Consider the following 27,425-nt stretch of genomic DNA (forward strand, 5'->3'; position numbering starts at 1 on the left):
AAACAAGCCAGCTATCAAAGTATTACATCATATACTATTCTTGTTGCATGCTCGTTAGTGGGGTGCTCTGAGGAAAAAGGCTTATAGCAACTGAGAATATACTTCAGCCATATTACATTATCTGATACTTCTGTAACAGAACATGGCTTTGCATTTTTCTTTTTGTGAGAATTTGAAGTTGTAAATCTTCCTGCTTAATCTTAGTCTCCTCTTTCCCAGAAATGTGTTTTGCTAGGTGGAGAAGTGCTTTGTACTCTGTGGTCTCCTGGGGGTATCCACTTTAATTTTCAGTTTATTATAATTTGTTTTCTTTGTTGACTCTTAATTTCATTTCATCATAACTTGGCATGTTGTTTAGCTGCTATTTCCCAAGGTCTGCAGCTTCCCTGCCCTGGTCATGTCACTTTTGATTAAGCAGTCGCAAAGCCCTTTACCCAGCTTCTAAAGGGTAAAAGTCAAAAATCAATAATGTGCCAGTCCTCCCCAAGTGCAGTAGCAGTCAGAGGTAAATGAATGATTAAACATGATGAATAACAGTGTAATGGAAGACGCAAAGTAGGGAAAAGTGCTCACTTTAGCCTAAACTCAGAGATTTATTGCTGAGTACTACAAATAATGGAATCATCAATCTTCCAAGGACTAAAAAAGGCATCTGCTGCAGCTGGTTTAAAATGCAGTGAAAGAAATCTTACCTCCTCATCATTGCCTATGGTGGTCCAGTTATTCTGTAGTACTGAATACATGTTGCATAAGGAAATTGGTATGTAAACTTAGTGATTAAAATTGAGTGCTTCTTGTACAGTTTAAAGTTAAGACTGTTTGGCAGAGAAGAAAAAACATCTAGTATCAATTACTATGAATGTGCATACAAGGATGCCAATATTCAGATGTTTAAATGGTACCAAATGACTGACATAGATTAGTTTTGTAAGATGAGACTGAGATGGTAATTATACTTAACAGGAAAAAAGGGATATTGCTTAAAGAGTGAAAAGAGAAACTTTTTAAGGATATAAGGCAAAGAAGATGATGTAAAAGTTAGAACTTCTACGGGATAGTGGGAATAATTTAATCATAGATGCTCAACAAGGCCTAGTGTTTCTAAGTTAATTCTTTGCTTGTCTGTTGATGAAGGAGAAGACAGCTAGAGACGGAACAGTTTTCATTAACTTGTTCACCAAAGAAGAGGAAAATACACAGAAATGGAGAGTGTGTCAGTATTTCATAATTAGAAAAGGTTTGCTTGCTGTTTGTAGCTGTAGCTTCACAGAGTTAGAAGTAGTCTATATCAGAGAAGAAAACCTTCCAGAACAGCCCAGCTCCTGCAGGAAACAGTGCTATGGATTTTGGTTGAAGTGCTATATTTTAAGAGTTTTATATTTGCAGCTTGGCAAAGAGTAATGTTTAAGGTATCTTCAAGCCATCCCCACATACTGAAGTACATCTGCAATGCTAAAAGCGTGTGGATCTGAACAAGCTCAGGGAAGCGGAGAAATCTTTTCCTGAGGCAGATATAATAGCAGGAAGTCCCTAAGGACTGTGTGGTGCAGCATCTCCTTAGATGTGGGGCTGCAGCCACCTCTTTCTGTGAAGAAATCTCTGCTGGCAAACTGAAGACTTTTAAAGTAGGAAGAATAGAGCAGTTGTGAAGCCTCTGTTTTTTCTTTCTACCCTTGAATGAACTACAACTTGGTGTTAGGACTTGTTCTGTCATTAGTATGAGAAGTGTTGGGTAACTTCAACTATTTTGAATTCAGGAACTCATCATTATCTTAGTTTTCAGTACCAACTGCTTAAATTCATCCTGTGGTTTTTAATGGGATGCATCATCACTGTTCTGGGTTTCATTATCACCATCATGTCTCTTGGGTATGCTTCCTTGCTTCTTCCCTATTAAAAATCATTTAAATTGGAGATCTCTTTACTCCTTATGTTTCCCATGACCTATTAGTTCTTCAGAGAAAGTCCTTCTCTGATCTATTACTCTTTTGTACTCCCCTCACCCCCAAGTACGTATATGGAATCCACTTACCTTATACACATCTCTTCTGGAGGATTCACGTCTTCTCTGTGGAACTTGAGAGATGCTGTACATTTAATTTCATCTAGTGGTTCTGATATTTAATTCACTTCCACAGTGAGGTCAGGAAGCTGGTACAGAATGGCCTGCAGCCATCTTGGATCCCTAGATCCCTTGCCCAGTGACACTTCTCAGCATTCTGGCAGCAGTCTCTTTTCATTTATTACACATACTATTAATTTGCCGTGGGGTCTGATATTGATCTTTCAGTCCCATTAAAATCAGAAATTTTGATTTTAACCCTTTTTCCTTGGAAGAACAGAACATGTATCCTGAGGTGTTTCCCAATTACTGTCAAGCAGTTAATCCACCCTGTTCCTTTAACATTCTTGACTGAACTATGATGCAAGAAATAAAAAGAAGCTTTCTTGAAGAGCTTGCAAAAGCACTGTTAGAAATTGTATTCTACCAAAAAGGGAAGGAAGACAGCACAAACAAAGGCTGTGACTGATTTGCTTCTTAATGCTGCTGAGTAGGGTGTTATCTATGTTCCTGGACAGTTCATTTATGTCTGATATGATCAGTCAAGCTGCATCATTAAACTCCTAGGTCCATTTGAATGGGAGCTGCACTGTATTCTATTTTATTACATGCAGTCTGTTGTTTCTTGTTGGCTTTCATTCTGTATCTGATTCTCTCTTTCTCATCTCTTCTGGCTTTTGCTGCCTTTGGGAGCTATTTTAGGGGAAGGGATCTAAACACATGGATTTATTTACTGTCTATATAGACAGTTTAGATTTATTTGATCCATCTTAATTATTCCTGTCTTTCTGCCAGTTTGGAACGTAGCTGGGACAAATATGTTCTGGCAGACACATTCTTGGGTTGACCTTTTCTCAGTCAGTGAACTAACACCAGCAATACTTTTGATGTAAGATTATTTTTAAAAAAAAATTAAACCAAATTTAGATTTCTAATTTCAGAAAACAAAACATGCGTATCCTGCTCTAGTGTATCTCATTGTTCTTCCTAAAAAAAAAAATTAAAACCAAATTTAGATTTCTAATTGCAGCAAACAAAACATGCGTATCCTGCTGTAGTGTATCTCATTGTTCTTTCCTCATAGGTGTGGAATTTGGAGGTGGACCAGTGTTCTTGCTAGAGGCTCTGGGACTGTGGCCCGTGCTGCAGCTCAGGCCATCAAATTTTCTACCTTCAGCAGTGGAATGAATTGCCAGCTGAACTTCTCTCAGCTGTTTTGTCTTTTAACCTTTATTAATTTTAGTGAGTAGACTTCTTATATGAGCTTCCACCACTTTTTTCTTCTGAGGTGAAGAGTGGCTAGAGAACTCTTGCTCTCCATTCCATTTGGTACAGCACCTCTATGGCTCACTGCAGCAGCAGAGAAGATAGGAAAGCATGGAGCTAAGTCAGAGGCCTATGGGCACTGTTAAGTTATGGACTTTTAAGTTGGTGGAATTCTTCAAGTTTCCTGAGAGCTGCAGCTCCATTCTGTGAGGCAACCTGGATGTGAAGATTCTCACAGAAAGAAGACTTCCCTAAAGCAAAAATAAGTCTTGTGATGTTGGGTGCTGCAAAGACAGACCAATGCTGCCAAGCAAGTGACATGAAAATTGGACAGCAGATCCTGACTTCCTGTTGTGAGGAAAGTTTTTTTGTGTCTTTTCTTCCCACAGCAGCTCTTTCAATGTTCTGCATTAGGCTCTGCCACAAATCCCACTTTTCATAAATGCTTGGACCACTTCTGAAACCCAGTATTGGGATCTAACAGAATAGTCTGACTTGCACTCCACAGACCCTCACTTTGAGGGCTTAGGGTCTCACCAGGCAAAGGGAATGTGTCTGTCTTTCCTCTCAATGGGCCTGCTCTGTATGAAAGTATAAACTGTGTTTTAGGCAATCCGTGACCAAATGAAACACACATGAACTCTTCATTCCCTGTGCAACTGATTCATCAGGGGATTAGACATATAAATAGGAAAATGTTTCTTATGTTTTAAAGTGATTGATTTATCAGGGCTCAGGTGGGTAGCATTCTACCTTCTGTCTGAAACTAGTCAGGGAGAATCCTGCACACTGCCACAAGGGGCTACACCCCTGCCCAGTTCCTTCTCAAAAGGCTGTCAGTGCCTTGCGAGGAACTCCTTAAAATGTAGAATCTTCTTCCTCAAGCATTATAAAAGAAAAGGTTTCTTATTCAAACTCCCTTGGATTTTGCAACAGCTAAATGAAAATTTATAGTTTAAAAAGTGTTTTATAAAAAAAACTTCATTATATTTTTTTTTTTCTTTCCAAGCTTGAGAAATGGGAAAAACATGCATTTTCTTTTCCTGAGGCCACATACTGATTGTGTCTAAACTGTCCTTTCTCACACAGACACTGAATAAAAGTCACCAGTTTACAGAGTTGAGACGGAGAGAAAGAGAGCAGGTTAGAGGACTTTAGTCCTCTGACTCTAATTCCTGCTCTGTGGTGCTGCTATTTCTGTGGTTTTAGTACAGTACCACAAGTTGTCTTTAACCCTCTGACTCTGAATGTCAGGTGTGGAGAGCTGGAGAGAGCCTGTGATGCTCCACAAAGGACAGTATCTGTGATTCTGTAACGGTTGGACTAGATGATCTTCAAGGTCCTTTCCAACCTAGATGATTCTGTGATTCTGTATGCTCACCTCTGCCAACAGCTCCATGTTGTGGGAGCATCTGTCTGTTACATGATATGATGCATTGTGAGGGAAAGAGACCTTTTTCACCTTTATCTTGAGGCTGCTTCTACCCCTTTTTATGCATCTGAATTCAGAGGGACACAGAGAATTCAGGGAAGTATTAGCTAAAAATGCAGACAGAGCTCAGCCTTCACTATAAAAGGTAACATCGTGTGTTGCTTATCTGTGCTCACACTGAGGAGCATTGTGATGAAACTACCATTTTGCAGGGAGGTCAGTCTTGATATCTAGCAGCTATGGTAAATAGTAACAGTAACAATTGGGTCCTACTAACCTTCTCTGTCATTAATAATTGCAGGTTACAGTTAACCATCTTAGAAGAAGGCATAGGTGTTCCTTGGGTAAACACACTTACAATTATTTCTCAGGTGTTGGTAAGTCAGCTGACTTAATCTTAGATAAACTATACCAAACTTTGTGGTTATCATTACCTGTGAAAGTTGAATTTGATTCTTTCCGCTGTGCACATAAAGTATATTATGTCTTGTCTGCAGCTCTCCTCAAAGCAAGTTCTTTCTGTGCATACTGGGAAATAGCTTCTACATCATGTTAGAACCCTTACTGCTTATTTGGAAGGCTTGGCTTCATGAAATCTCAAACAACGTGGTAACTATGCCAATCATATCCTGTTCATCTTGCTTCTCTCAAAATGACTCATGGTCTCAAAACTGCTGCAAGCAAGGTATTAAAAATCACTCAGCAGTTGGCATACAGGACATCATGGAAATTTCTTACAAAGTATGAAACAAATTTCCTTCCTCAAAGTCCCCTACTGACATTCCTGGAAAAAACATAAGATGCATGATGATGTAGAAAGCAAGTTAAAATTTGCCTGTGCTGGCATTGTTTGTGTGGGAAGTTGCTACTGGATCAGTTCTGGCATCATTCTAAACAGGCTAAACTTCTGTTCAGTATGAAAGGTATTGCTATACTCAAGAGAATGTTCTAACACAAAATTTCTTATCTAAGAAATTTGTCTTTCTTTAAACATTGTTGATCAGCTCATCTGGAATAAAACTCCTGGAACTTCTGATTGACAAGGGTTTGTTTTAATGTACTTTTCTGTAGAGCAGAATGAAAATTTGATCAGTTTATGCTGTTCTGCCCTCCTAGGCAATAACATTTAGTCAAAACCAATTTATTTATCTCATCTTACTGGAAGAGTCTCACTCTGTGTACTCTTTATGAGCCAGCTTCATTTCAGTTCATTATATTGTTTTACTGATTTGCACACGCCTTCAAAACCCAGGAAAAGAGTTACTTTTGCTGTTGAATGTCAACTGCATCTTCGCTACTGTTTGTCTCTCAGGGGCTGCTTCAGGAGTTTCTGGTGTTCAGCTGACATCTTTCAGTGCTGACCTCAGCTGCATTAAAAACATGTTGGAACAGACATTGTTTCAGAAATCCTTAATGGTAACAGCACCTTTTCACAAATGCAACGTCCATTAATCACACAATAGACGTTATTTCAACGCCAAAGGCTAGAAGAGGGTGGCCATACATCTTCATTGTTGTTTATCTGTCAGTGTCAGTGCACCATTATCAATGATTTTTACTCAATATGCAACAGTAGGAACCTGTATCAGGAGGGGCAGACTGTTCCTAGGAATCTTAGTTATGCTGATGGTTATTCTCAAAGTTAGCTTGTCAGGTCCCTTATTTATTTTTTAAAAGACTGTAGGAGTTCTTATTCTTTGAGCATTATTTAGTGAATGCTCAATTCATGTTCAGATTTTTTTTAATCTTCTGAAGCCTTAAATAATTAAGAAAAATCATTTTAACATGCACCTATTGACTTTCTAGCTACTACCAAATGACTTGAAATAAATAAATAATGAAAACAGCCTGATACTTCACAGACAAAAGTGTGCATTGATGAGGAATGAAGGAGTTGATTCAGTTAGGGTAGCAGCGAATACTGTTGGAAATGACAGGTACGTGCAAAAATGCAAGCCTGGCATATCAGACTCCACTCTAACAAATACCAGTACATTTCAAAGGGCATATGGAATGAGTTTCTTTGTTTGCAGGTGCATTACACCTTACAGCTGTTAGGGTTTTTCTGTAGTATTTTAACTTCTAAATGATGAATTTATATATCAAAAGAGACCGTATTTTAATCAAGGTTTCAGGATGCTAAGTCCCACAGAAATGCATGAAAAGATTCAGCCTCTGCTCTCATCTAATTTGATTACAAACAATAAGTGTGAGGCTGGAGAACAAACAATATAGTTTGAATTTTCAGCTTTGTGTGGCTTTCTACATAAACCAGTCCCTTAACAAGGCTTCCAGTGTGTTTTTCTTTTTTCTTTTAAGATAACAAGACTCCTGATTATAGATATAACACAAATATAAAAAAATAGTCAATATATAAAATTAATTTGCTATCTAAGTCAGAGTATGGACAATAGTCTACCGTGTAGGGCTTCATAGTTGCCTCATAAGGCCAGTATATGCACTATGCCTGCTGTTATGCCTGCTCACAGCAGCATGGTTTATAGAAGTATAAACAGATTAGTATCTTTTCTCTAAAATATCTGGCATGTGCTCGCCATACAGATCCCTAGAGTGCCTGATAAATATGCAATATCAGGCTCATTTCTTTAAAGAAACATTGGCACTTACTCTGTACTTCTTTGAAATAAAAAGCTTTTCCTCCTTAAACTCTTTAAGAAAAATATAACCCTCAAAAAAATCCTTTTTTAAAAAAAATTATCTGTTTCTTAAAATACACAAACTTGGCTGGTTTGTGATTTGTCCCTCTTGTCTTTTTTTCTATTTATTTGTTTTAGAAATGAACAGTTTTTCTAAGGGGTTCATTTCTTCTGTGCTGGAATTTTCCAAGCTAGAGTTTCACAGAATATCTTGCATATAAACTTTGGCTCGTTTATTGAGCTTGTCAGGGCACATTTCCTTTGAAAGCTCAAAACAGTCTTGTAGATGCCATATTTTTCCCTCAGACAGTGCAGTGTGTGATATTTGTTCCTGGAAAGGTTCACAGGACAAGCTACGATTCACTTTTACTTTTTTTTTTTTTTTTAAAAAAAAGTCACAAGAGATGCACAGGATTTCAAGAGTACTTTTTAATTCCCAGTTTTGCATCAGTTCGGACACATGGACCCATATATTATACTCACATTAAGCTGCTTCTAAAGTAGAAAGTGCATTTGCAACCTGTATTTGTATCTAGCTATCCACCTACCTCAGGAAATAACCTTCAGCTCTAAAAACACAGTGTTGTACCTTGTGACCTAAATGAACAGCAGTAGTAACTGAAACAGAAGAAAAATTCTACAGATGTATAGTGGATATGCTTCCCAGCGTTATAGCAGAAAACTGTATACCTGGCATCTTCTCCTGTTGAGCATCATTAATGGACACAGCAGCATACTGCTTACCAAATATAACCCAGTTGCTTTTCCTACCGTTTAAAATAATAGTATAACCCTATATGCTTGGTCATGCTGTTCGGTTAGGTTTGTCCAAGGAGCTTGCATGGGTAAACCCTACTGTATTTAGTGTATAAGTGGAAAATATATAAACAGAACTAGAACTTCAAAATTTTCATTGTTAGAAATGACAATAACCATTACTTGGTCTTTCTAAAGTCATGCTAAGGAGAGTGTGTTGCTGTGATGAATAAATGCTGCTGCCATAAGTGTTAGGATGGCAGATACTTAGGTGAGCAGATTTCCTGCATGCAATCAAACTTTGTGTGCTAAGCTCTACAGAGCTCAGAATAAAATACTAATTAAAGCCTTACTGCTTGAATTTTGCTATATGTTAAAAGTACCTTCTATTATGGTTTTTTTCCTTTTCAGGTGCTGCTTCTTTTGGAAATTAAGTGGTTGGGCCTTTTTTTCAAGCAAAGTGGAAGCAGTATCAAAGGCTTGAAATTTGCTTGGTTTTGAAGTATAATGCATATGAGTGAGGAAGAAATCTTGTATTCTAGGAATTAGGTATGTTGTTCATTTTAAAAGTGCTTTACATTAATACATAATTGTAAAGAAAAGTACTTTTATAAAGGGCAAAGGTACTCAGGATGGCACAGAGTTTTTCATATTACATGAGTAACAATCAACTACTCAGAAACTGTAAGCTAGTGTTCCCTAAAATGCTGTAATCTGAATTAAGGTCTGACTGAAAGAATATGAGCTTACACAATGTGGGCTCTGTAGAATACTTCTTTTTAATTCATAATTCTTTTTAATTAATTCATCTTTTTAAGGTGAAAGTTCAGCATACTCTGAGTATTTGTAGTGTACTAAATATGCTGGAGAACAATAAAAGGAGAAGAACAGAACTGAAGAATAAGAATATAGGGGAAAATGTGAAAGTACCTAACTACAGATAAATGCTTGTCAAGGAATTTTGATAAGGCCTTCACTTTGACAGATAAAGATGAGAGAACATCAGGGGAAGTAGAGTTTAAATGAGCTTTGTGCTGCAAACAGACAGTGCACCAATTTTGGGTATACTGTAAATTTATGACTTGTCTAGAAATCTGGAGCAAGTGCATTGGAAAGATGAGATCATTTGTCATATCCCAGAATACAGCAAGCCTGGTAGCCATCGGGTTTGCTGACCTTAGGTGACTCGACTTTTGGAATGGCTTTCTGAAGTGTTGAAACCATTCTGTTCCTCTTTGATTCTTACACCATTCAGATCAGGATGTTTTAGCATCTTGCAGTATGCTGTCACACAAGTAGCAGTTGTCCTTTAGCTTGATTCTGTTGTGCATCCTCAGTTTAGGTAGAGAGGTGGATGTGCAATGCAGGGGTTGGTTTCAGTAGATTTGGGGTTTTTTATTTAAAGATACATTGCATGAGGTTTTTATTGTAGAAAGGAAGTTTGACATGCACTCTGTTCTTAATGGAGGTAAGGTTTAAATTTTTTTCATCAAAGAAAGGTTCTGTCAAAAACAGAGGAATCAGGAATTCTTGAACCATTTCCCCTGTTGCTCTGCATGTATATGGCTATTTATGTTGGTATGTATGTAAAATTAGATGGATAGCATTATATGCAAATGTCTTGCACCCTGTTACTTAGCTCCTCAAAGTAGAGGTCAGGTACTGCTGCCTTCTAATGAATCACACTGATTTTGAACAGATGACCACCTTCTTATGCTGGGTCCCACTGAAAAAATGAGGGTAACAGTGATCAGTCACAAGAATACTGGGACTGACAACTAGGTTTCTTAGCTAAATGAGGCAAATGAGCAGAACTGTGTAATTTCTGAGAATGAGTTTGAAAAACTGTCAAGCTTGAGAGCCTCAGGTTACTCTCCACTTCCTGTTTCTTTATATGCTTAAACTGGTTTGTTGGGGACCAGAGCTTTAGAATTTTGAGATACTGAATTTTTGCCTCATTATTTTTTTCCTGTTTGCCCCTGAAACTATTGATAAAGACATTGAATCTTATTAGGAACTTCTAATCTATAGTATCGCTTGTTTAAAATCTTTGCTGACAGAAGAACATGGTAGCTCTCTAGATGCCACTATGTAATACTGTTGTGTTGGCAAGATCACATCAGGTGGGCAGAGAAGACTTTGAGTGTTTTCTGCTGTGTGTGAAGAAATACTGGCACCAATATAGGCAGATGTAAACTGAGATGACACTTTAGTATTCCATTCATTCTCTTTTAATTGTATTCTATGTAGTCTAAAAACATCAAGTGTATATTTGATACTATCTACTCTCCTAACCTCTTCTTTTCACAGAAGATCTTTAATCATACGTATTACTTCAGTTGACTGAATTAAGGAAGATGGCTAACTGGAGGGAGGAAACTCAGGCTATTAACTACTTCCTCCTCTACCTACCTATCTAGATCTAGTTGTCTCTTCTTCTAGTTGTCTCTACTGTCTAGCAGTATTTACTTATCTAGGTCTAGTTGACTCCTCTGTCTAGGAATACTTACTTCTTTTTACAGCCTGGTTTTCCTGTTGCAATTGCTTGTCTTCAGAGTTAGAACGTGCTGTTTTCCCACTGCCGGTAGACCAACTGAGGGCATGGCTCCAGTACCAGATAGTCAGACTGCATTGCAAAGAGTGTCTGAATTATGGGAGAGTAGATGTGACAAGGAGGTAAAGTGTGAGCTGAATGGCAGTGCACATTATAGTGGGATAAAATATCTTACATCTGCAAGTCTAATTTTTTAAAGGAAGCTTTCTGAGAAGGAGATGAAAACAGTTTAACTTTTATCCATTCTATGTATTACTACTTTGAAAATTGCTTTGTGTTATTGTTATGTTTCTCAGATTTGATGGTTGCTTTCTGTTACTTTTGACTGTATTCTAAATGAGTACTGGAAGAACAAGGTGCCTTTTGTGTCATAAACATCTGAAGCAATAATTTAAAGTCATAATAAACAAGCACATATCTTCCTGCTTGAATATGCTCACTGAGGCACCCACTCAGACTTCATCCAGTTCCCCAGAATGAGTTACTTAATAATCTGCTTGACCTTTGTGTTAAGTCATGGTAAGACTGTTCCCATGTGTATTATTAAGTCAGAAAGGATAAAAAGAAATATTAATAGTTGTAAGTATCAAAGGTACTGGAGAGTATTTACAAGCTTTTGAGGAAGCATCACTGTTGATTTATAGAGTTATTAAAATTTAATAGTTGCTAAATGCATGGGAGCATTGTCCAAATTTTTGAAAACCATTTCTTCATTGAGATCAAGATAGTATGAGATCTGAATGTTACCTAGTTTGTCACATGGCTTCATATGTGCATTTAATATTGAATTGCAGCGTTGTCTGAGTATTGGCATGTACAAAAGTATGTGAAAATGCAAGCTTCAGATTATACACGTTTTAATTGTACTTGAAGGATTCACAATGCTGTATTTAATTTGTCTATTGTAGTTCAGTCTTTTAAACTTAGAAACTCTGCTGCAAAGCTATTCAAGTCACTCAGCATTTATTTTTAGAGCTGTGGGTCAGCAAGAGAACTTCTAATGCTCTGTTATAGCAGAGATAGTGGTATTATGCTTCACTGTAGCTACCAACATCAATCTCGTGCAGCTAATATTATGCCCCTAGGAACAGCCATCCTTACACTTTATGATAATGTGTCAGAATAGGGACAAAATATTTCAATGCTTAAATTACAGAAGGATTCATCATCATATAAACACAGATGTGGAATGACCTGTAAGACCATTTTTAAATGCGGTACACTTTGTTGTAAAAAATAAAGAGGCTGGTTATTCTAATCTTACATAATAGTGCTGCTAAACACAAACTACAATTTCCTGTACACTCCCTCAGACCAGTGTAGTTGGACCATTTATATCATGTTGTCTTATTTCAGTGAAAGTGATGTGGAGAGAAGCACAGAGATAACAGATTGATTATGTCACAGACATGACATGGAAAGGGGACAGTCAGGGACTGACGTGTATCTTAAGTAAAATTAGAAGAAATTAGACAACATAAGGTTTAAAAATCCAGCTTCAGTTAATAGTATCTATATCCATGCTATAACTATTCACCACAGTATTTACTTGTTCCTTTCCATTAAACTGATCAAGCTACTAAGAAACTTAAGCTTCTAACTTACCTTAGTTGTTCACTGTTACAGTCACTGGGGCAGGTCTAATGAACTTTTCGCTGAATTAATTTTTGTCAGGCTTAACAGTGAGAGGATAAGGAGATCAGCACATTGCGAACTGAAGGAAGAGAAACACCTACTATAAACTTTTTGAGTTTTGCTATGAGATTACCATTGTAAAAGGTCTAAGGAACTGCTTTGTAACACAGCCTCCTAAGTTGAGAGTTTCAGTCTTTGCTCTGTGTTTAGGTCTGATAAGCAAATATTAACACTCCCACTCCCTAGCTCTGTTTTAAAGCAAGGAGAATAACATTTGAAGATTGCATTTGTGATCATTTAAGATTAGATCTGTGCACTACTGGATTATCTGGAAGTATAAACTAGATTTAGATCTGTCTTTTTGCCAAATTGAACCAAGCTCATGATTTATTCTGGTGAACTATGGGAGGATAAGTGATACCTGATCTAGCACAAAGTCTCTTGGGATGAAGTTACCCCAACAACATTTTTGAACATGTCAGAACTAGCAGAGAATGGCTTAAAGTCAGCCCTTTTGTTACTGGTTTGATCCATTCAGGCCATCTTAAAACTCAGTAGAATTTTTTTTTAATCACAGTTCCAGCAGCAAAGAGTTTTCTATCACTCAACTTGTGATTTGTACTTCTAGATTTGTCAGCCACATGCTCACAACTGGGAATGTGTGTGGAAAACTAGAACTTGCGGAGATTGTTGAGAAGGGAAGGAAAGAAAGGATGTGCTACTTGAAGAAAAAGGGTCTAGTCTAAGAAAGAAGTGTTTTCAAAAGTCAAAACAAGCCCTTGAGGTTTCTCTGATGTTCAGATCTGATCACAAGAGTAAAAACTGATGAACAGTGCTTTCTAACTTCAGATGCTGTTAGCAGCAGTGGAGTGTCTCGATTTGAAGAGACTGTGCACAACACGTATGTGTCAGCATCCTCAAGGCAGTTTGTAGTTAGGTACAAACTAGTATAGCTATGCAAATTTTGTGAGTTATCACCATTGCCTGTTATCAACTCTGCAAGAGACAAATCTGCATTATGCTTAAGTTTTAGTAAACATTTTAGTCTCTTAAGATCTCTTACAGCAGAAACATTAGTTAAGGACTGATGAAAGGAATTCAGTTGGAACATGGTATTTTCTTCTGGATCTTGAGCACTCGGCTGCAAATTTTTTTCTGTCTTTTTTGTTCTTGGGCTTGGTGCCTGTGATTCTGTTGTGGGTTAACCCCAGCAGGCAGCTAAGCCCCACATAGCTGCTTGCTCACTCCCCCACAGTGGGATGGGGGAGAGAATGGGAAGGGTAAAAAAGCAAAAATTCATGTGTTGAGATAAAGACAATTTAGTAGGTAAAGCAAAAACTATGTGCACCACCAAAGCAATTTAATTCAGTACTTCCCATCGGCAGGCAGGTGTTTGGCCACTTCCAGGAAAGCAGGGCTCCATCACACCTAACAGTTACTTGGGAAGACAAACTCCATAATTCCAAATGGCCTCCCTTCCTCCTTCTTCCCACAGCTTTTTACTGCTGAGCATGACATCATATCATATGGAATATCCCTTTGGTCAGTTGGGGTCAGCTGTCCCGGCTGTGTGTCCCCCTGCTCCCAGCTTCTTGTGCACCCCAAGCCTGCTTGCTGGTGGGGCAGTGTGAGAAGCAGAAAAGGCCTTGATGCTGTGTAAGCACTGTTCAGCAATAACTAAAATTTCAGTGTGATGTCAACACTTGTTTTCATCACACATCTAAAACATAGCATTTTATCAGCTACTATGATGAAAATTAACACCGTCCCAGCCAAAACCAGTACAGAGCCTTAGGGGATCAAAGTAAACAGACTGCCTATTGACTGTTGTAGCAAGATGCTGAATCATGACTTTCCATCATAGATACATTGGTCCTACCTGCCTTTTTTCCCTCACAAACTGGACAGGGCTTGGATAAGTTGTAGGTACCTGAAGTTATGTGATTATATCAGAATCCTAGTTATTTACTTATTCTTTGAAACTTCCTGTTCAAATGTTTACTTCATGGTTCTTGAGCAATTGAGCACTTGAGCATTGTGTCATCAATATGGATGTGTCTACTCAGGTCTTCAGAAGCCCAGAATACCAGACAAGGAAAGTATAAACTGCTTTACTAAGGTTGCATTAAGAAGTGTTTCTGTTTTTAATTTTAACACCAGCTGGTGTATAGGTCTGTGTGTTGCATGGGAAGGTTGTTACCTCCTTGGATATTGTACTGTACCATTCCGCTTGTCCTTCTCCCTCTCCCCCTTCCTCTGCCTAATCCTGCCCCCCAGAATCATATGTGCATATTGCCCACTGCAGTAAGTGCTGGAGTGTACATTAGTTGACACTCAGTAGATGCATGTGCACACACATAGGTACCTTGTTTGCCCTGTAGGCTTCTCCAGAGTACAGAGCAGTTCTCACAGGCTTGCTGCTCCTCAGTAGCATTATTTGAGTGTGTATTGGCTGTAGCCTTACATTATTGCTCTAGTTATGTCAGTGGGTGACAGTTCAGAGCATAATTTTCTGAGACTTTGGTTGGCAACAGTAATCTGAAAGATCTTCCATGTGCCGCAGTATCAAGGAGAGAGCTGTTAGCACAGGATAGTTGATATGTGCTAATGCATGTATAGAAACTATGCTAAGCAAAGCAATGATTACATGTCATCATAGAATACCAGGTTGGAAGGGATCTCAGGGATCATCTGGTCCAACAGCTCTTGGCAAAAACACAATGTAGGCAAGATGGCCCAGCACCCTGTCCAGCTGAATCTTAAAAACGTCCAGTGTTGGGGAATCCACCACTTCCCTGCGGGCATTATTCCAGTGGCTGACTCTTCTCATTGTGAAAAATTTTCCTCTTGTGTCCAGTCAGAATCTCCTCAGGAGTAACTTGTACCCATTACCCCTTGTCTCTTCCATGTGACTCCTAATTATGAAAACCAGTAGGTAAGAAGTAAACTTACCATTAGAGAATGTAAGATACGCGAAACCAGTTAAGCTAAAAATCTAACAGAATTCTAACTTTTATATTTTCATCTAGAAAAAGCCAAAGCTAGTCAAGTTTAATTTAACTGCAACATGACCTCCGATCTGAACTGCGCTGCCCCCTGATAATGTAGTGTCCTGATGCAGATGTCATCTTACTGTTATGCAGTGTCAGCCAAAGAGCAGGCTTAGGGTTTGGATTGCAAAAGATCAAATACAGTGGGACACGGCTGGCTGTTCATGCCTTGTACTCGGATCTGACAGTCTATAATGGTAACTCTGGAATACCTTTCCTGTTGTTTCTCTCTGCAGAATTTCTTTTGAAGTACCTGGATTCATCCAGGCAATTCTGCATGGTCTTGTTCTGCATGATTGGTATGCACAGTTCATATAGTGATACAGGTTGAATTTACACTGAGCTGCAAAGGAAGAGGCTCAGCCCAAAAATCTTGTTCTAAACTAAAATTTGTGATCAAAAGCTCTCCTTCCGTGGCAGAAGAAACCTCCAAACAAACAAACAAAAACAAACAAAAAAAGCCACCACCACCAAACCAAAACAGCTCTAGAACAATACAAACCTTAGTGATTTGAATTCCAAATGGGAACTTTTTTTTTTTTTTGAGGTGTATGGAACTGGTTGATTTTTTGGAAAAATTGCAAGCTACAAATTCTGGCCCTTGCCTTTTTGGAGTTCAGATCCAAGAGTTTATTTTAGGCATATCTCTAGCAGTGGGACAAGAAAGGGGGAATTATTAGGTGGAGGGAGGTACAGGAGGAGGGGTTGTTAGCTGGGGGGCGAAGGTTCCAACCTTAACATTTTTGTCTTTAAAAATACAGCTGAATATATCAAACACATATATGTCATTCGTGTCTATGCTCTTCGGGCTGGTTTTGACAAATGGATGACTGAAATCTAAGAACACTTTCAAAAGGCTACCTTTTTTTCTTTGCTCATATTATTTTTAAATGGAAGTGTTTCCATATTTTGAAAGATTATTGCTTTTGCTTTTGACTGTTTTGAATTTTAATAGGTTAGATATCTACCTACATTAAAAAATAAGTAAAAATAAGCATGTTATTTTTTGAGACAACGTTTTGTCCTAATTGTCAGTGAGAAGTCTTTCACAGTCTCTTTATTGGGCATAAACAATATGTTGAAAGATCTGGACAAGGAAATGAAATATTACTTCTAACTTATCATTCAGTTTTAATATGGTTCAAATAAAGATGGTTTTTAAGAGATTTTTTTTATTATTATTTTAAGAGATACTGCTGTCCATAAAGAATTAACATGTTTTCCACTGTTGTTAGCATTTGAAGTGTTATCAGCTTCATTCTGGCAGATGACACACTGCTTTAAGTTTCAAATATCTACTAATTCATGCAGCATTTAAAAGCAAGCATTCTAAACAGGTGCTACCTGATATAACTCATTTTGATTTTGACTTGATGAGCCTGAGACTGGGATATTATTTGCATATATTTCTCCTTTTTCCGTATCTTGGATATTAGAACCATCATGTTTTGCAAGAATTTTATGCCCAAGATAGTTTTTAAAAAATGAAAATTGCCCTAGGCATTTTAGAGGTTTTAATCATAAAACTGGGCGTGTTGAATAGATTCTCATTTAGCAAACGTATCATGGTGCTTTTGGTGAAATATTTTTTTGTTCACTTAAAATACTTTCTTCTTGGTAAAATATACTAGGTTATTTCAGTTACTTTGCATTAAACTGATGCAAGTCAGAACAAAATTTGGTGTGTGATCTTGTGTGCATTTAGAAATATGCAAGCCAAAAATCCGCTGGTGAGTAGGAAATCCGCCTTAGAATTACATACTGCTATAGCCAGAGCTCTTCAAATAAAACATTTTGGCCTTTTTAAAATCCATTCAGCTGGAAATTATTAAGCCTGAAGTTTGTCTTGACCTATTTCTTTGCTAGTAAACAAAATTCTAAATATTTTAATACTGAGCTATAAATATTGATTGGTGCTTTACCATCCTTCATACCTGAAGGATAGTAGTTAAATTTTTTGGTTTTACCAGTATTATTACTAAAAATCTTGTGATGACTTGATAGGTAATTCAAGGAGCTTTTTGCTCAGAAAAACCTAAGAGCCAAATCTGCAAAAATAGATTTTGAGTTTAAAATCTTATTTTAACAAATCGCTCTGTATCTACAGTTTACATATCAACTTTTCAGTGTATGGTAAGAACTTTTTCCAACTAAGAGCATCCAGTCTTGTCTTGAAAAATAGTCTCTTTGATTCCTGAAGAAATACACTCAGATACTCTCATATCAGACACTCCTGTTTGGCAGGGGAGGTAGTTGTTCTCTGTTATACTTTGGGACTAGCAAATTTGTGAAGAATTACTGCTGTAATCAACCATGAGAGTGATGAGGCATACAAATAAAGTAAAGCTAACTAAAGTACAAATAAAAAGGTTGCATTGCCAAATGTCAAGAATATTCAGCTACAACTTCAGGACGTAGGGAAAGCTACATAAATTTTCAGAACTGTTTACTGTGGGTGCTAACCAATTCTGAAAAATCAATTCACTCCATTTTAGGTGTGTAAATGAGACTTACTATATATAAGATATCTGACCTGTAATTTGTTGCTCACTGGTAATGCAGAAGCTTTGCAGTGATAGAAATATAGACTGTGCTTCTACTAAAGTTAGTAATAAATTCTCTCTGAATTCAGGATCAGACATAGTTTTCAAGGAATGATTGAAATCAGAAATAATATGTATTCTAAGCCAGAAAGGGCAGCTGTGATGCTTAAAAATAATAAAAAAAAAAAATCAAAACTATGTTTAGAGGGACCAATCAGGCTCAATTCGTTCTTTGCCAAATATAGCTGTAGCCAGTGATGTTCCTACAATGATGATGGTTAGGGAGGGGTTTAAATGGCAAATAGAGAGGATGCTGCTTGTGAATCTAGAGAAAATGACATAGAGCTAAGTGTTTTTCTCAAAGGAAAAGAGAAATCATGATTATAAATAATAACTCAAAGTGATGGTATTGAATAGCAAAGGGGCTCAGTTGGGTCTTGTAATATGCTGTGCACATGAAGAAAACAGGTACAAATCACCTGAAATGAGTACTTATGTGCTAGAAAGAAAATAAAAGGTTCAAACCAAGATAATTAGGTAGAAGATCGGGATGGTAGTCAGATTACAGAATTGGAATCTTTTATCTTGTTATATAAAGTATGAAAGAAGAATCTTAATTGTACAGGATTCTGAACGCAGACAGTAGCTGAAGACATATTTTTAGTGCTTTAGACAACACTATAATCAACCTGAATTTTTTTGAAAGATGAACAAAAATCAGATCTATTTATACAAATGTATTAAAGAAATTTTAACACAAAAGATGAGAAGAGGAAGAAACAGTTGCAAGGCACATTTCAGACATCATTGAGTCAGTGGCTGTTAATAGTACAGTGGCTGTTAATTGTAGTCATGATCTAGGTTTTCTTGCACACAAGAATCTTAATTGTCACTTCCTTATAGGAGATTGTAAACTTTAAAGGTAGGGGAGTGATGCTAAATCTCACATGTAGATTCAAGTCTATTTTTAACTTTCTGGAAATGAAAGTAAGGCATTCTTTAGCAGGGATGGGACATGTTTCTGTTTCAGTCTTTTTCTTGTTGTCTTGAATGAAGTAGAAAGCATTTGGATGGCTTTAGTCTCCTTTAGACATTATATAAGTAATCTCTGCCCTTGGGACCTAGGGAAAAAATGAAATTGTTGTTTTGTAATTAAAAAACAGCTTTTCCAAAATACAATAATTTATGTTTTAAGAACACGTAATATATGCATTAAATCTTTCAGATGACTGCACATTACTTGTACTGAGAGTAATGAAGCTACCATAACACTATCAAAACTGCCTATCTACCTGCTGATATATTTCTGTAGTCCCCAAAGGAAATAACCTGCATAACCAAATGCACCAAATGACCTTACAGAAAGTGAGTCAAGAAACCCCCAAGGTCCTTGCAGATGATCAATAAGTGAGAGATGCCAATGACTGGTAGGTGAGCGTTTCTCGTAAAGTAACCACTCTATCTCTGATGAATCAGTCTTGACCCTCAAGGGACATCTACAAAGCACCTTCAAAAGATAAGCCTCAATATTAAAATTCATGACTCTGTTAAAAGGTAAAAATGATAGACCTATTAGAGGTACTGGGTTTATAGGTGGTATAATTTTCTTAACCTGTTTTCTGACTTCTCCTATATCCCCACCTCAGTAGTAAGTGTACGTTTTTCAGCAGATGAGTTACTTCTTTGTTTTAACAGATCAAGCTGTATCTCCTCTTTCTTCGTTAGGAAGCCTTCCTATATCAGAGATACGAACTACTCTGCTTTCAGATGGCTTGATGAACACATTAGTTAAACTCAGAGCAGTTTAGCTTTGAAGATTGCTGCTTCTATTTCAGACCTGAGGAAGTGCTTGATATGCCTGAGGGTGTGTCTGTTCCTTCCCACGTGTAGCAGTTGATCTAATAACAGGTATCACATCCCACCATAAGCTTCGCCTCACTTGTGCTACTGAGGCAACCGAACAAGAAAATGACTTAGTTTGCTTTGTGTGTGTGAAATGCTGGCAATTGTGTAATTTGCTCTCCTAATAGTTCTTAAAATTGTGCATTTGAAGTCCAGCTTAGAATATATAAATATTCTGTCAGATCCAGTTATCTATATTATTACTAAAAGTATCTGAGGTAGAGAGGGAGAACTGCTAAACAGTAATAATTAGAAGACATGATGAAAAGCAGAGTAAGTAAATAGTAAGCTGTAGCTTTCCTAATGGAGGTGAAGTCCAGTTGCATCCCTTTGGACTTTGTACCTGTGGAATAGGTCTTTGTAAGCAAAGGTACTTCTGCTGTAGGTGCCGCAAATTCACCTGAACCTAAAAACCTCAAACCAAACCTTTATGTGGTGATGAGTACCTAATGTACACTGGATACCTGCTCCAGTTTGGGAGCTATTCAGAGGCAGGACATAAAGGTGACAGTTCAGGGTGCCAGTAGTGCTCTACTGGAGATAGATGGAAATAGTGTGGTTACGTGGATAGATCTAATATTAAATGCAAATGGGCCACAGAAAGGACTGGACATTGTAGTGTTATATTAAGATGAGGCCTGCTGCTCTACCCATCCTGTGTCAGTTGATTATATATTTTTCTGCTCTAATACTTTCAAATCAGAGCATAGTTGGTTTTAGATAGGCACAAAGTAATTTATCATTACTGTTTTCTTAGGAAATGTTCTTTAAATAAGGGCATGGCTAATCATTGGTGAAACAATGTGTTCAGTTGATTATTGTCCCATTGCTCCATATCCATACATTTTCAACATCCAGGTATGGATCCAGGAGGTAGCCTGAGCATCATACCAAAATGTGTTGAAAGTCTACAAAGGAAAATCAGATCAGGATTTTAAAAAAAAAAAAAAAGAAAAAAAAATCTGAATTCTTTATGAAAAGAAAAATTCTTTATTAAAATAAATTATTAAGTCATTGCTGGCTTACAAGCAGCTATTCTAAGGGTAATTTATAAATGGGGAAAAAGGAGGCCTGCTTTTTTCACTACTGTTCTCTTTTCTTTATAGAGGCTGTGTGACCAATGATAGTTCATTGAATTTACATCCTCTGTATAGATCTGCAGATGCATCTTTGAGCCTTATTAATAATATTAATGCTCAGAACACATAAATTAATTTTGTGTGTGAACTTCAGAATCATTCTAATAGTGTTGTCTTATGAATCTCTGGCTTTCCAGGAAAGATTTGGTTTGAGTTTCTTGTCCAACTAGATAAGCTACCGATTTTATCAGTGCACTGGGGTGTTACTTTTGTTACTGTTACAACTTCCCCATCATCTTTGCTACTTCAGTATTTCCCTAAGTAACTTGCATCCACTGTTGTGAGTTATGATCAAAATTAATTTGATTAATCTTAAATTAGAATTATAATAAGACTTGACACACTGTAAACTCACAGTTGTAACTAAATTCATACAGTATACTGTATTTAATCTTTGTGTTCACACGGAAGAGTATAATGCATTTCTTTGCTTATCATTTGGATCAAGCAAGCAAGGTGAATTTTTCCCTTCTCCTTTGCTTTTCTTGGCTGTGTTCCCCTTTTCCATTTTAGTAGTTCCTCAAAACATATAAACCATTTTCCCCCATAATGAGATTGCATATTTATAGAAAGTGCAACTTGACTTTAAAAGATAAAAGTGGCGTAATTGGCCACAAAATCATATTGAGCTGGAGTCTGCGATATAAAATGCACGCAATGTGAGGGATCAGCGACCGGAGCATATTGTGTTGTTTATGCCTTCCTAATAGTGTTCTGATTTGTTGTTCAAGCAGTATTTACACATTTTATGCAACTGAAATGCAGTTGTTTAAGGAAGTAAAAAATTAACCTCTGTACTGCCATAAGGGCTCTGACCACTGTAATTAGTATAACTCTGGACAGATTACTGTAATAAATTACACTGAGGAAAAGCAAAGGAGATCAGACTCATGTTCTGTTTCAGGCTTTATTTCTAGATCTTTAAAGATAGCTCAGAGCATGTGTGTATACATTAAAAAATAGGAAAACAGAGAGGAGAAATCAAAATGACTAATGGTTTGAGAGCTTTATATATGATGAGTTACTATAAAGATTAGCAAGTCTGAAGAAGAGTTGGAAGGCATTGACTGAAGCATGTAAAAATGTGAAAGCCAGCCCTTCTTTTCTATTTCATGTAACATGAGAAAAGAACAATATTTGAGCTCTGGAAGCACAATATAGTTGGCAACAGTGAAAAAGACATGCCTTGCGCAGCATGTTGCCTATCTTCTATTTTTGGGGTGTTGTTTTAATGACTTGGACTCTCTCTGACTGTCTTCTCATTTCCCAGAAGTTGTTTCTCTGTGTCGCTGACATGCTGCTCTTCCTATTGAGCTCCATTGTGGGGGGACAGTTCCCCATGAGTGTCTGTTACATCCTTGAGTGCCAGCTGTTGTCTCAGAACTGATTCAGAGATAACGGTGTGGATCCCCACTACCTGTCAACTGGATCAAAGTGGTTCCCCTTTACATGCAAATCCATAGTTTAGTTAACCATCCAACATGCGTTGTTCGATATATTTTTCTGTGACACACTACTTGAAAGTAAGGTGGACAAAGAAACTGTAGATTAAATTTTTGGAGGGATTTGTGTGCCTAACAATGCAGATAGATGTGTGATGATATTTAAAGAAACACCTGCACATCTGTTTTCTCCTAATTTTAACAGGTAAATCCTGGGATTATTTTTTTAGACAAATTATTTACTTAATAGGCCACATTTGATTTGTTATTTGAGGTACAGTAAAATAACTCTAAGTTGTTCAATGGCATACTATGAGAGAGATCTGAAATTTAGTTGATGCACAGTGAAAAAGCTCTGGTGTGGGAGTGAAAGGGAATGACCTTGCTTCTTCCTTTTATCTTTTGAACTCCTGATCAGTTGTGATGATCCATATACACCAATGAAATCCTATCCAGTTAGTGAATGAAAAGAGTTTATTTTATTTCAAAAGTAGATACCTAAAAAGTTCCTTCCCCACTGCACCGGTAGGCCTTCAGACCTTCTTGTTTTACCAGTAATTTCACATGATTTTGTTGCCCTAGACTTCAAATAAACCACAGTGTTTTAAATACATCTATATCCCTCGAATTTTTGGCTATAGGAAAACTAGCTAAAATAGCTAAACTGCTTTAACTTTGGAAACTAATCACCAAGTATGCATAATAGTTGTTATCCATCCTGTTTTGTAACAGTGCCAGAACAAGTTCTTTTGAAATGCATGAGATGGAAACCCCATTCTCTTCAAGAGGAAGCACCTTTCACTTTGCAGGGTTGTCTCAGACCAGGGGGTATATTATCCTCTTAATGCACTTGCATAACTCCCATTAACATTGATGGAAATTACATGTGCTCACTGTGAGGTGAATATACCCTTTTGTTGAAATGAGCGATCTGTTGCGACAGATTTTCCAGTGATGTTAAATCAAATTCAGATTGCTATACTAATTTCACTAATACTAGTTTTAGTATCTTTGTTGCTTGTAGTTTATATTAATGAAAATTCACAATGTAGCTTTATATTAGATCATGTGTTTCTTCTAATGGAAAACCCCATTTACAGTGCTCTAGAAAAACTACATTTTAAACAGGTAGCTTGTCCATTTTTTTCTCTAATGTAAAATGTGGATCATTGTGTAGCAAACTTTGTATTTCCTTTTGGCTTGGTAGTTACTGTTTGCAGTTCCTTTAGAAATAGTTTGTAGAGGTTGTGTATTGCAGATGGCAAACTGTTGGCCTGTGGTTAGGACAGAGGAGTGCTGGGTTCCTGGTTCTGTTGCTGGCCTTGTTGCTGAAAGTCTGTTTGGCTTGGGGTGACTCAGCTGACACTAATTGATGTCTAAAATGTACAAAATCAGAACGTTGTAGCTCACAGGTGTTGTAAAAATTAATTGTCTGTAAATTGTTTTATTGCGAGATGAAAGTTGCTAGCAAAAGGTCAAATGTTATCGCAGAAAGCAATATAACAATTTTATCAAAATGTTAGCAAGATGTGGCTCCTGTTTTACACACAGCTTTTATATTGGTGTAACTCCCTGTTAGGGAACCATTTATTTATACCAATACAGTTAGACTGTTGCAGCCCCTAGTGTGGACGCAGTTGTACTGACATAAAGTGCTTCACTTGTATTGTTTATTCCTGTCTGTACAGGAGCACACTTGGTACCTTAGTAGTGACATACCTGTATTTGGAGGAGTCGTGCCATTTCATATTTTGCTAATTTAGGGTCAGTCTGTGTAGCCAAGGCTGTAGCAAACAATGAAAAACCTTCAAGACAATTAGCCTTCTCCAGCAAAATCTGAATTAGGTCATTGGAGGCAATGCTTGTTTTAAGCAAAAATCCAAATAAATCATAGATGGAACATAACTATATATATATATATATCATTGCTTTTCAAAATATTTACTTCTAGAACTCTATAGTTCTTTCTGTGAGTCTCTTCTGCTCTGGCTTTTTTTCCTTAAACTACAGCTAGTCATTCCTATAGCATTTTCAGGAACCATCATATTTCCTTGCTGGTTCTGCAGCTGTGTAAGTCTGTATTTTGGTTTGAGTAAGGAAATGATAGAATCTTCTGTTTCTAACCTGTTTCTTACTCCTCCTCTTCCATCGATTGTTGTTCTTGCACAGGAGAACTATATCCTGTCCATTTTCAACCACATAAACCATTTTCACTGTAGCATCATTTTATGATATATAGCATTTTATGATAGTGGCTTAAAGTTCTCTTTGTTTTCAGATGCTTTTTTTAATGCGTATTTTAAAGATAAAATTCAAAGTAAGAATTTAGAGATACACCAGAATTTGTGATCTATGGCCTTCCCCATGGATAATTCAGCATCAGATGTCAAAAGTGTCAGGAAGTTCTGAGGTAACCCTGTGTTGCATGTGTGACACTATCAGTGTAGGAATACTAGAAGAAAATGCTATATTATTTAACATATTAATGTGCCAGTATCTTTGAAAGATACGTATGTAAGAGGTCCTTAAAGAAGCCAATGAAGATATTACATATCTATTAAGTTCCAGGAGTAGAATGTAGCTGGTTCTGAAGAGCATAGACGGCACCTCCTGAAACACGCTCTCCACCTCGAAGAGCCTGGTTCAGGTTTTCTTAATTACTAATGACTACTGGGTCCTTTAATTTCAGCTTCACCAGTGGAAGGGGAGCTGTGTTACCCACCCGTTAAGAAGTCCTCAGGCTCGCCCTCCACAGGTGTCTGGGTGCGCGCCCCCAGCCCCCCCCGCCCCTGTGGCGCTTCCCCTCCCGCCTCCGCCGCGCTGAGGGGGGTCGGGCCCGGCTGAGAGGGGGCGAGAGGAGCGTAAAACGTGAGGGGCTCTTAATTCGCTCTCCCCACCCCTCGGTGGACTCTCCCTTTGGTTTTAAGGGCTCAGCGCACCCGGCGGCAGCTCAGCGGCAGCTCCTGCCCCGTGGGGGGGGTTAGGGGGTGTCTCTGGGGCCCCCCCAGGTGCTCGCCGGGGTCCCGCCGGGAGCCGCCGCCCGCGGTGCCGCCGCCGGACTTTGAAGGAGCCGGCGGCTGGAGGAACAGGTTTCCTCTCTGCGCGCCGCCGGGGCGTTGCGTCAATGCTGGGAGGAGGATCCTCGAGGTAAATGAACTTTTTAAACGGGGAAAGGAGAAGAAGGGAGAGGAGGAAGAGGAGGCGGGGGCAGCACCCGCCCGAGCGCTTCCTCTAAACGCTTGTTCGGGAAACGGGCTTCGGCCGCTGCCCGGCGCCGCGGCCGGAGGATGCGCTTCCCCGCCCCGCCGGGCTCCGCGGGCGGGCTGAGAGAGCACCGGCCCTCGCACGGCACGGCTGAGCGCCGGCTCCGCGGGTGAGTGCGCGGCGGCTGCGCTGCCCGCGCAGGGGACGGCTGAGGCGGCGGCTGGAGCCCGCCCGCCTCCCCGGCCACGGGCGGCGCGGAGCCGGGGAGCGGCCGGGCGGCGGTGCCCGCGCATCGGGGGCTCCCGGAGGCCGAGCCCGGCTGCCATAGCGGGGAGGGTCCAATGCAGCAGGCAGCCGGCGGGGCTGGCCGCGCTCCTGCGGCAGAGGTAACGGGCGGGGCTGGAAGTTGAGCGCGGTGTTGCGAGGAGGCGGGGGGGGCTCGGCGCTGGGAGGGCGGCAGGGGCGGGTGAGGGGCGCCGGCCGAGGCTGGGGGCGAGGCGGGGCGGGTCCGCCGCCGGGGTAGTTGCGCCCCGCTGCCCCCGGCCAGCACCGCCGGGACCCCCCCCCCCCGCCCCCTTCCTCCGGAGCGCCACCGCCCTCCCGGCCTGGGGGTGCCGGCCCGGTAGCGCTTAACGCTGTTGGTGGGGGGGGGGAATCGGGCCGCGCCCCCCTGGCGGGGGTAGGGGGGGTGCGGGGGGGGCCGCTTCTCGCTGGGGGCATCCCCCTGGTCCGGGAGAGGCGGCCGCGCCGGGTGGTGGCTGTGCGGGAAAGAGTTTGGGAAGACAAGTGATGCCATGGCACTTGGCTTCTCCTTCAGCAGATCCCGTGCGGGGCCGGGCAGTATGTGCGGCTGGATGTGTTCGCGTGTCTGTGTACACAGCGTGGCGTTTTCTGTAGGTGGCTACAAAAAATTCTGTTTACTTGGTAGAATGTATTTGTGTAGTGGTCACTGGGCTTGCCTGCTTCTACTTTTTCTATGTTAAAGCACTTGCATTCATTCCCCCCTGGTATTTTCAGAAGCAAAAGGCTGTGGTTATTACTGTACTTAATACAAGTTAATATAATTATCTTTAAAGTCAAAGACTGTGTGCCTTTATTATTTATAAATATGGGAAGATAACAAGTATAATAGGGAAATAATTCTTAATCTCTTTCAAGTTGTTATTGGGTTATCATGGTATGTGATGCAGAAAACTGTGTTTATTGGGGATTTGGGGGATCCAAACAGCAATTTAACCTGAGGACTAACTGATTTTGTGTGTATTACTAGGAAGCTCTAATAATAATGTGCAAGCAGAAAACAGAAATAATAGTATGGATTCGTGGAAAGTATATTGTGCTGTTTAGAACACTCTTTAAAATATCAAGTCCTGGGGAAATTTATAACTAATTTATAATTCAATTTTATTTAAAATAAAGTTACAGAATAGGGAAGACATTCTGTAATACAAGTAAGCTTCCCTGTGATAAATATTTAGCTTTGGTATAGAGTTCAGCAGCATAAGGAAAGCGAGTCAGAAGAACATGTCTGAATAGTAATTCAGTGCTCTAATAAAGTCTGGAAGCTCTGTTCCTGACTTCTTCTGAAGAAATTGTAGATACTTGCAAATAAAAATACTTCAGCCATAGCTTGTGTAGGTAAATCAGCATAGCTGTAATCTTTGAGACGCATGTTTAGCACTAGGGGCTTGATTTGGTACTTTCTCTTAAATTTTTGACTGCCTGGGAAAAAAAAAAATCAGAAAGTATAAAACTAGAAGAAAGCCTAGCACGTTGTTAGATT

At 39.0% G+C, this 27,425-nt stretch overlaps 1 protein-coding gene across 12 annotated transcripts in view; it reads left to right on the top strand.

Moving 5' to 3' along the window:
* SULF2 (sulfatase 2) overlaps positions 1-27,425 on the top strand; it is a 164,223-nt gene that overhangs the window by 68,593 nt on the left and 68,205 nt on the right. For 2 of the 12 annotated variants that reach the window (XM_074843444.1, XM_074843445.1), the window contains exon 1: positions 25,650-25,811. The exons of 8 other annotated variants lie outside the window; for them this stretch is intronic. In XM_074843444.1, the coding sequence (XP_074699545.1) occupies positions 25,726-25,811 (86 nt within the window). In that variant the 5' untranslated portion in view covers positions 25,650-25,725. Of the gene's footprint in view, positions 1-25,348; positions 25,586-25,649; positions 25,812-27,425 lie in introns of those variants that run through there. 2 more of the 12 variants (XM_074843446.1, XM_074843451.1) reach the window with 2 other exon arrangements.

This window comes from Strix aluco, chromosome 17, assembly GCF_031877795.1.
Source record: "Strix aluco isolate bStrAlu1 chromosome 17, bStrAlu1.hap1, whole genome shotgun sequence".
In the NCBI taxonomy this organism is placed as follows: domain Eukaryota; kingdom Metazoa; phylum Chordata; class Aves; order Strigiformes; family Strigidae; genus Strix; species Strix aluco.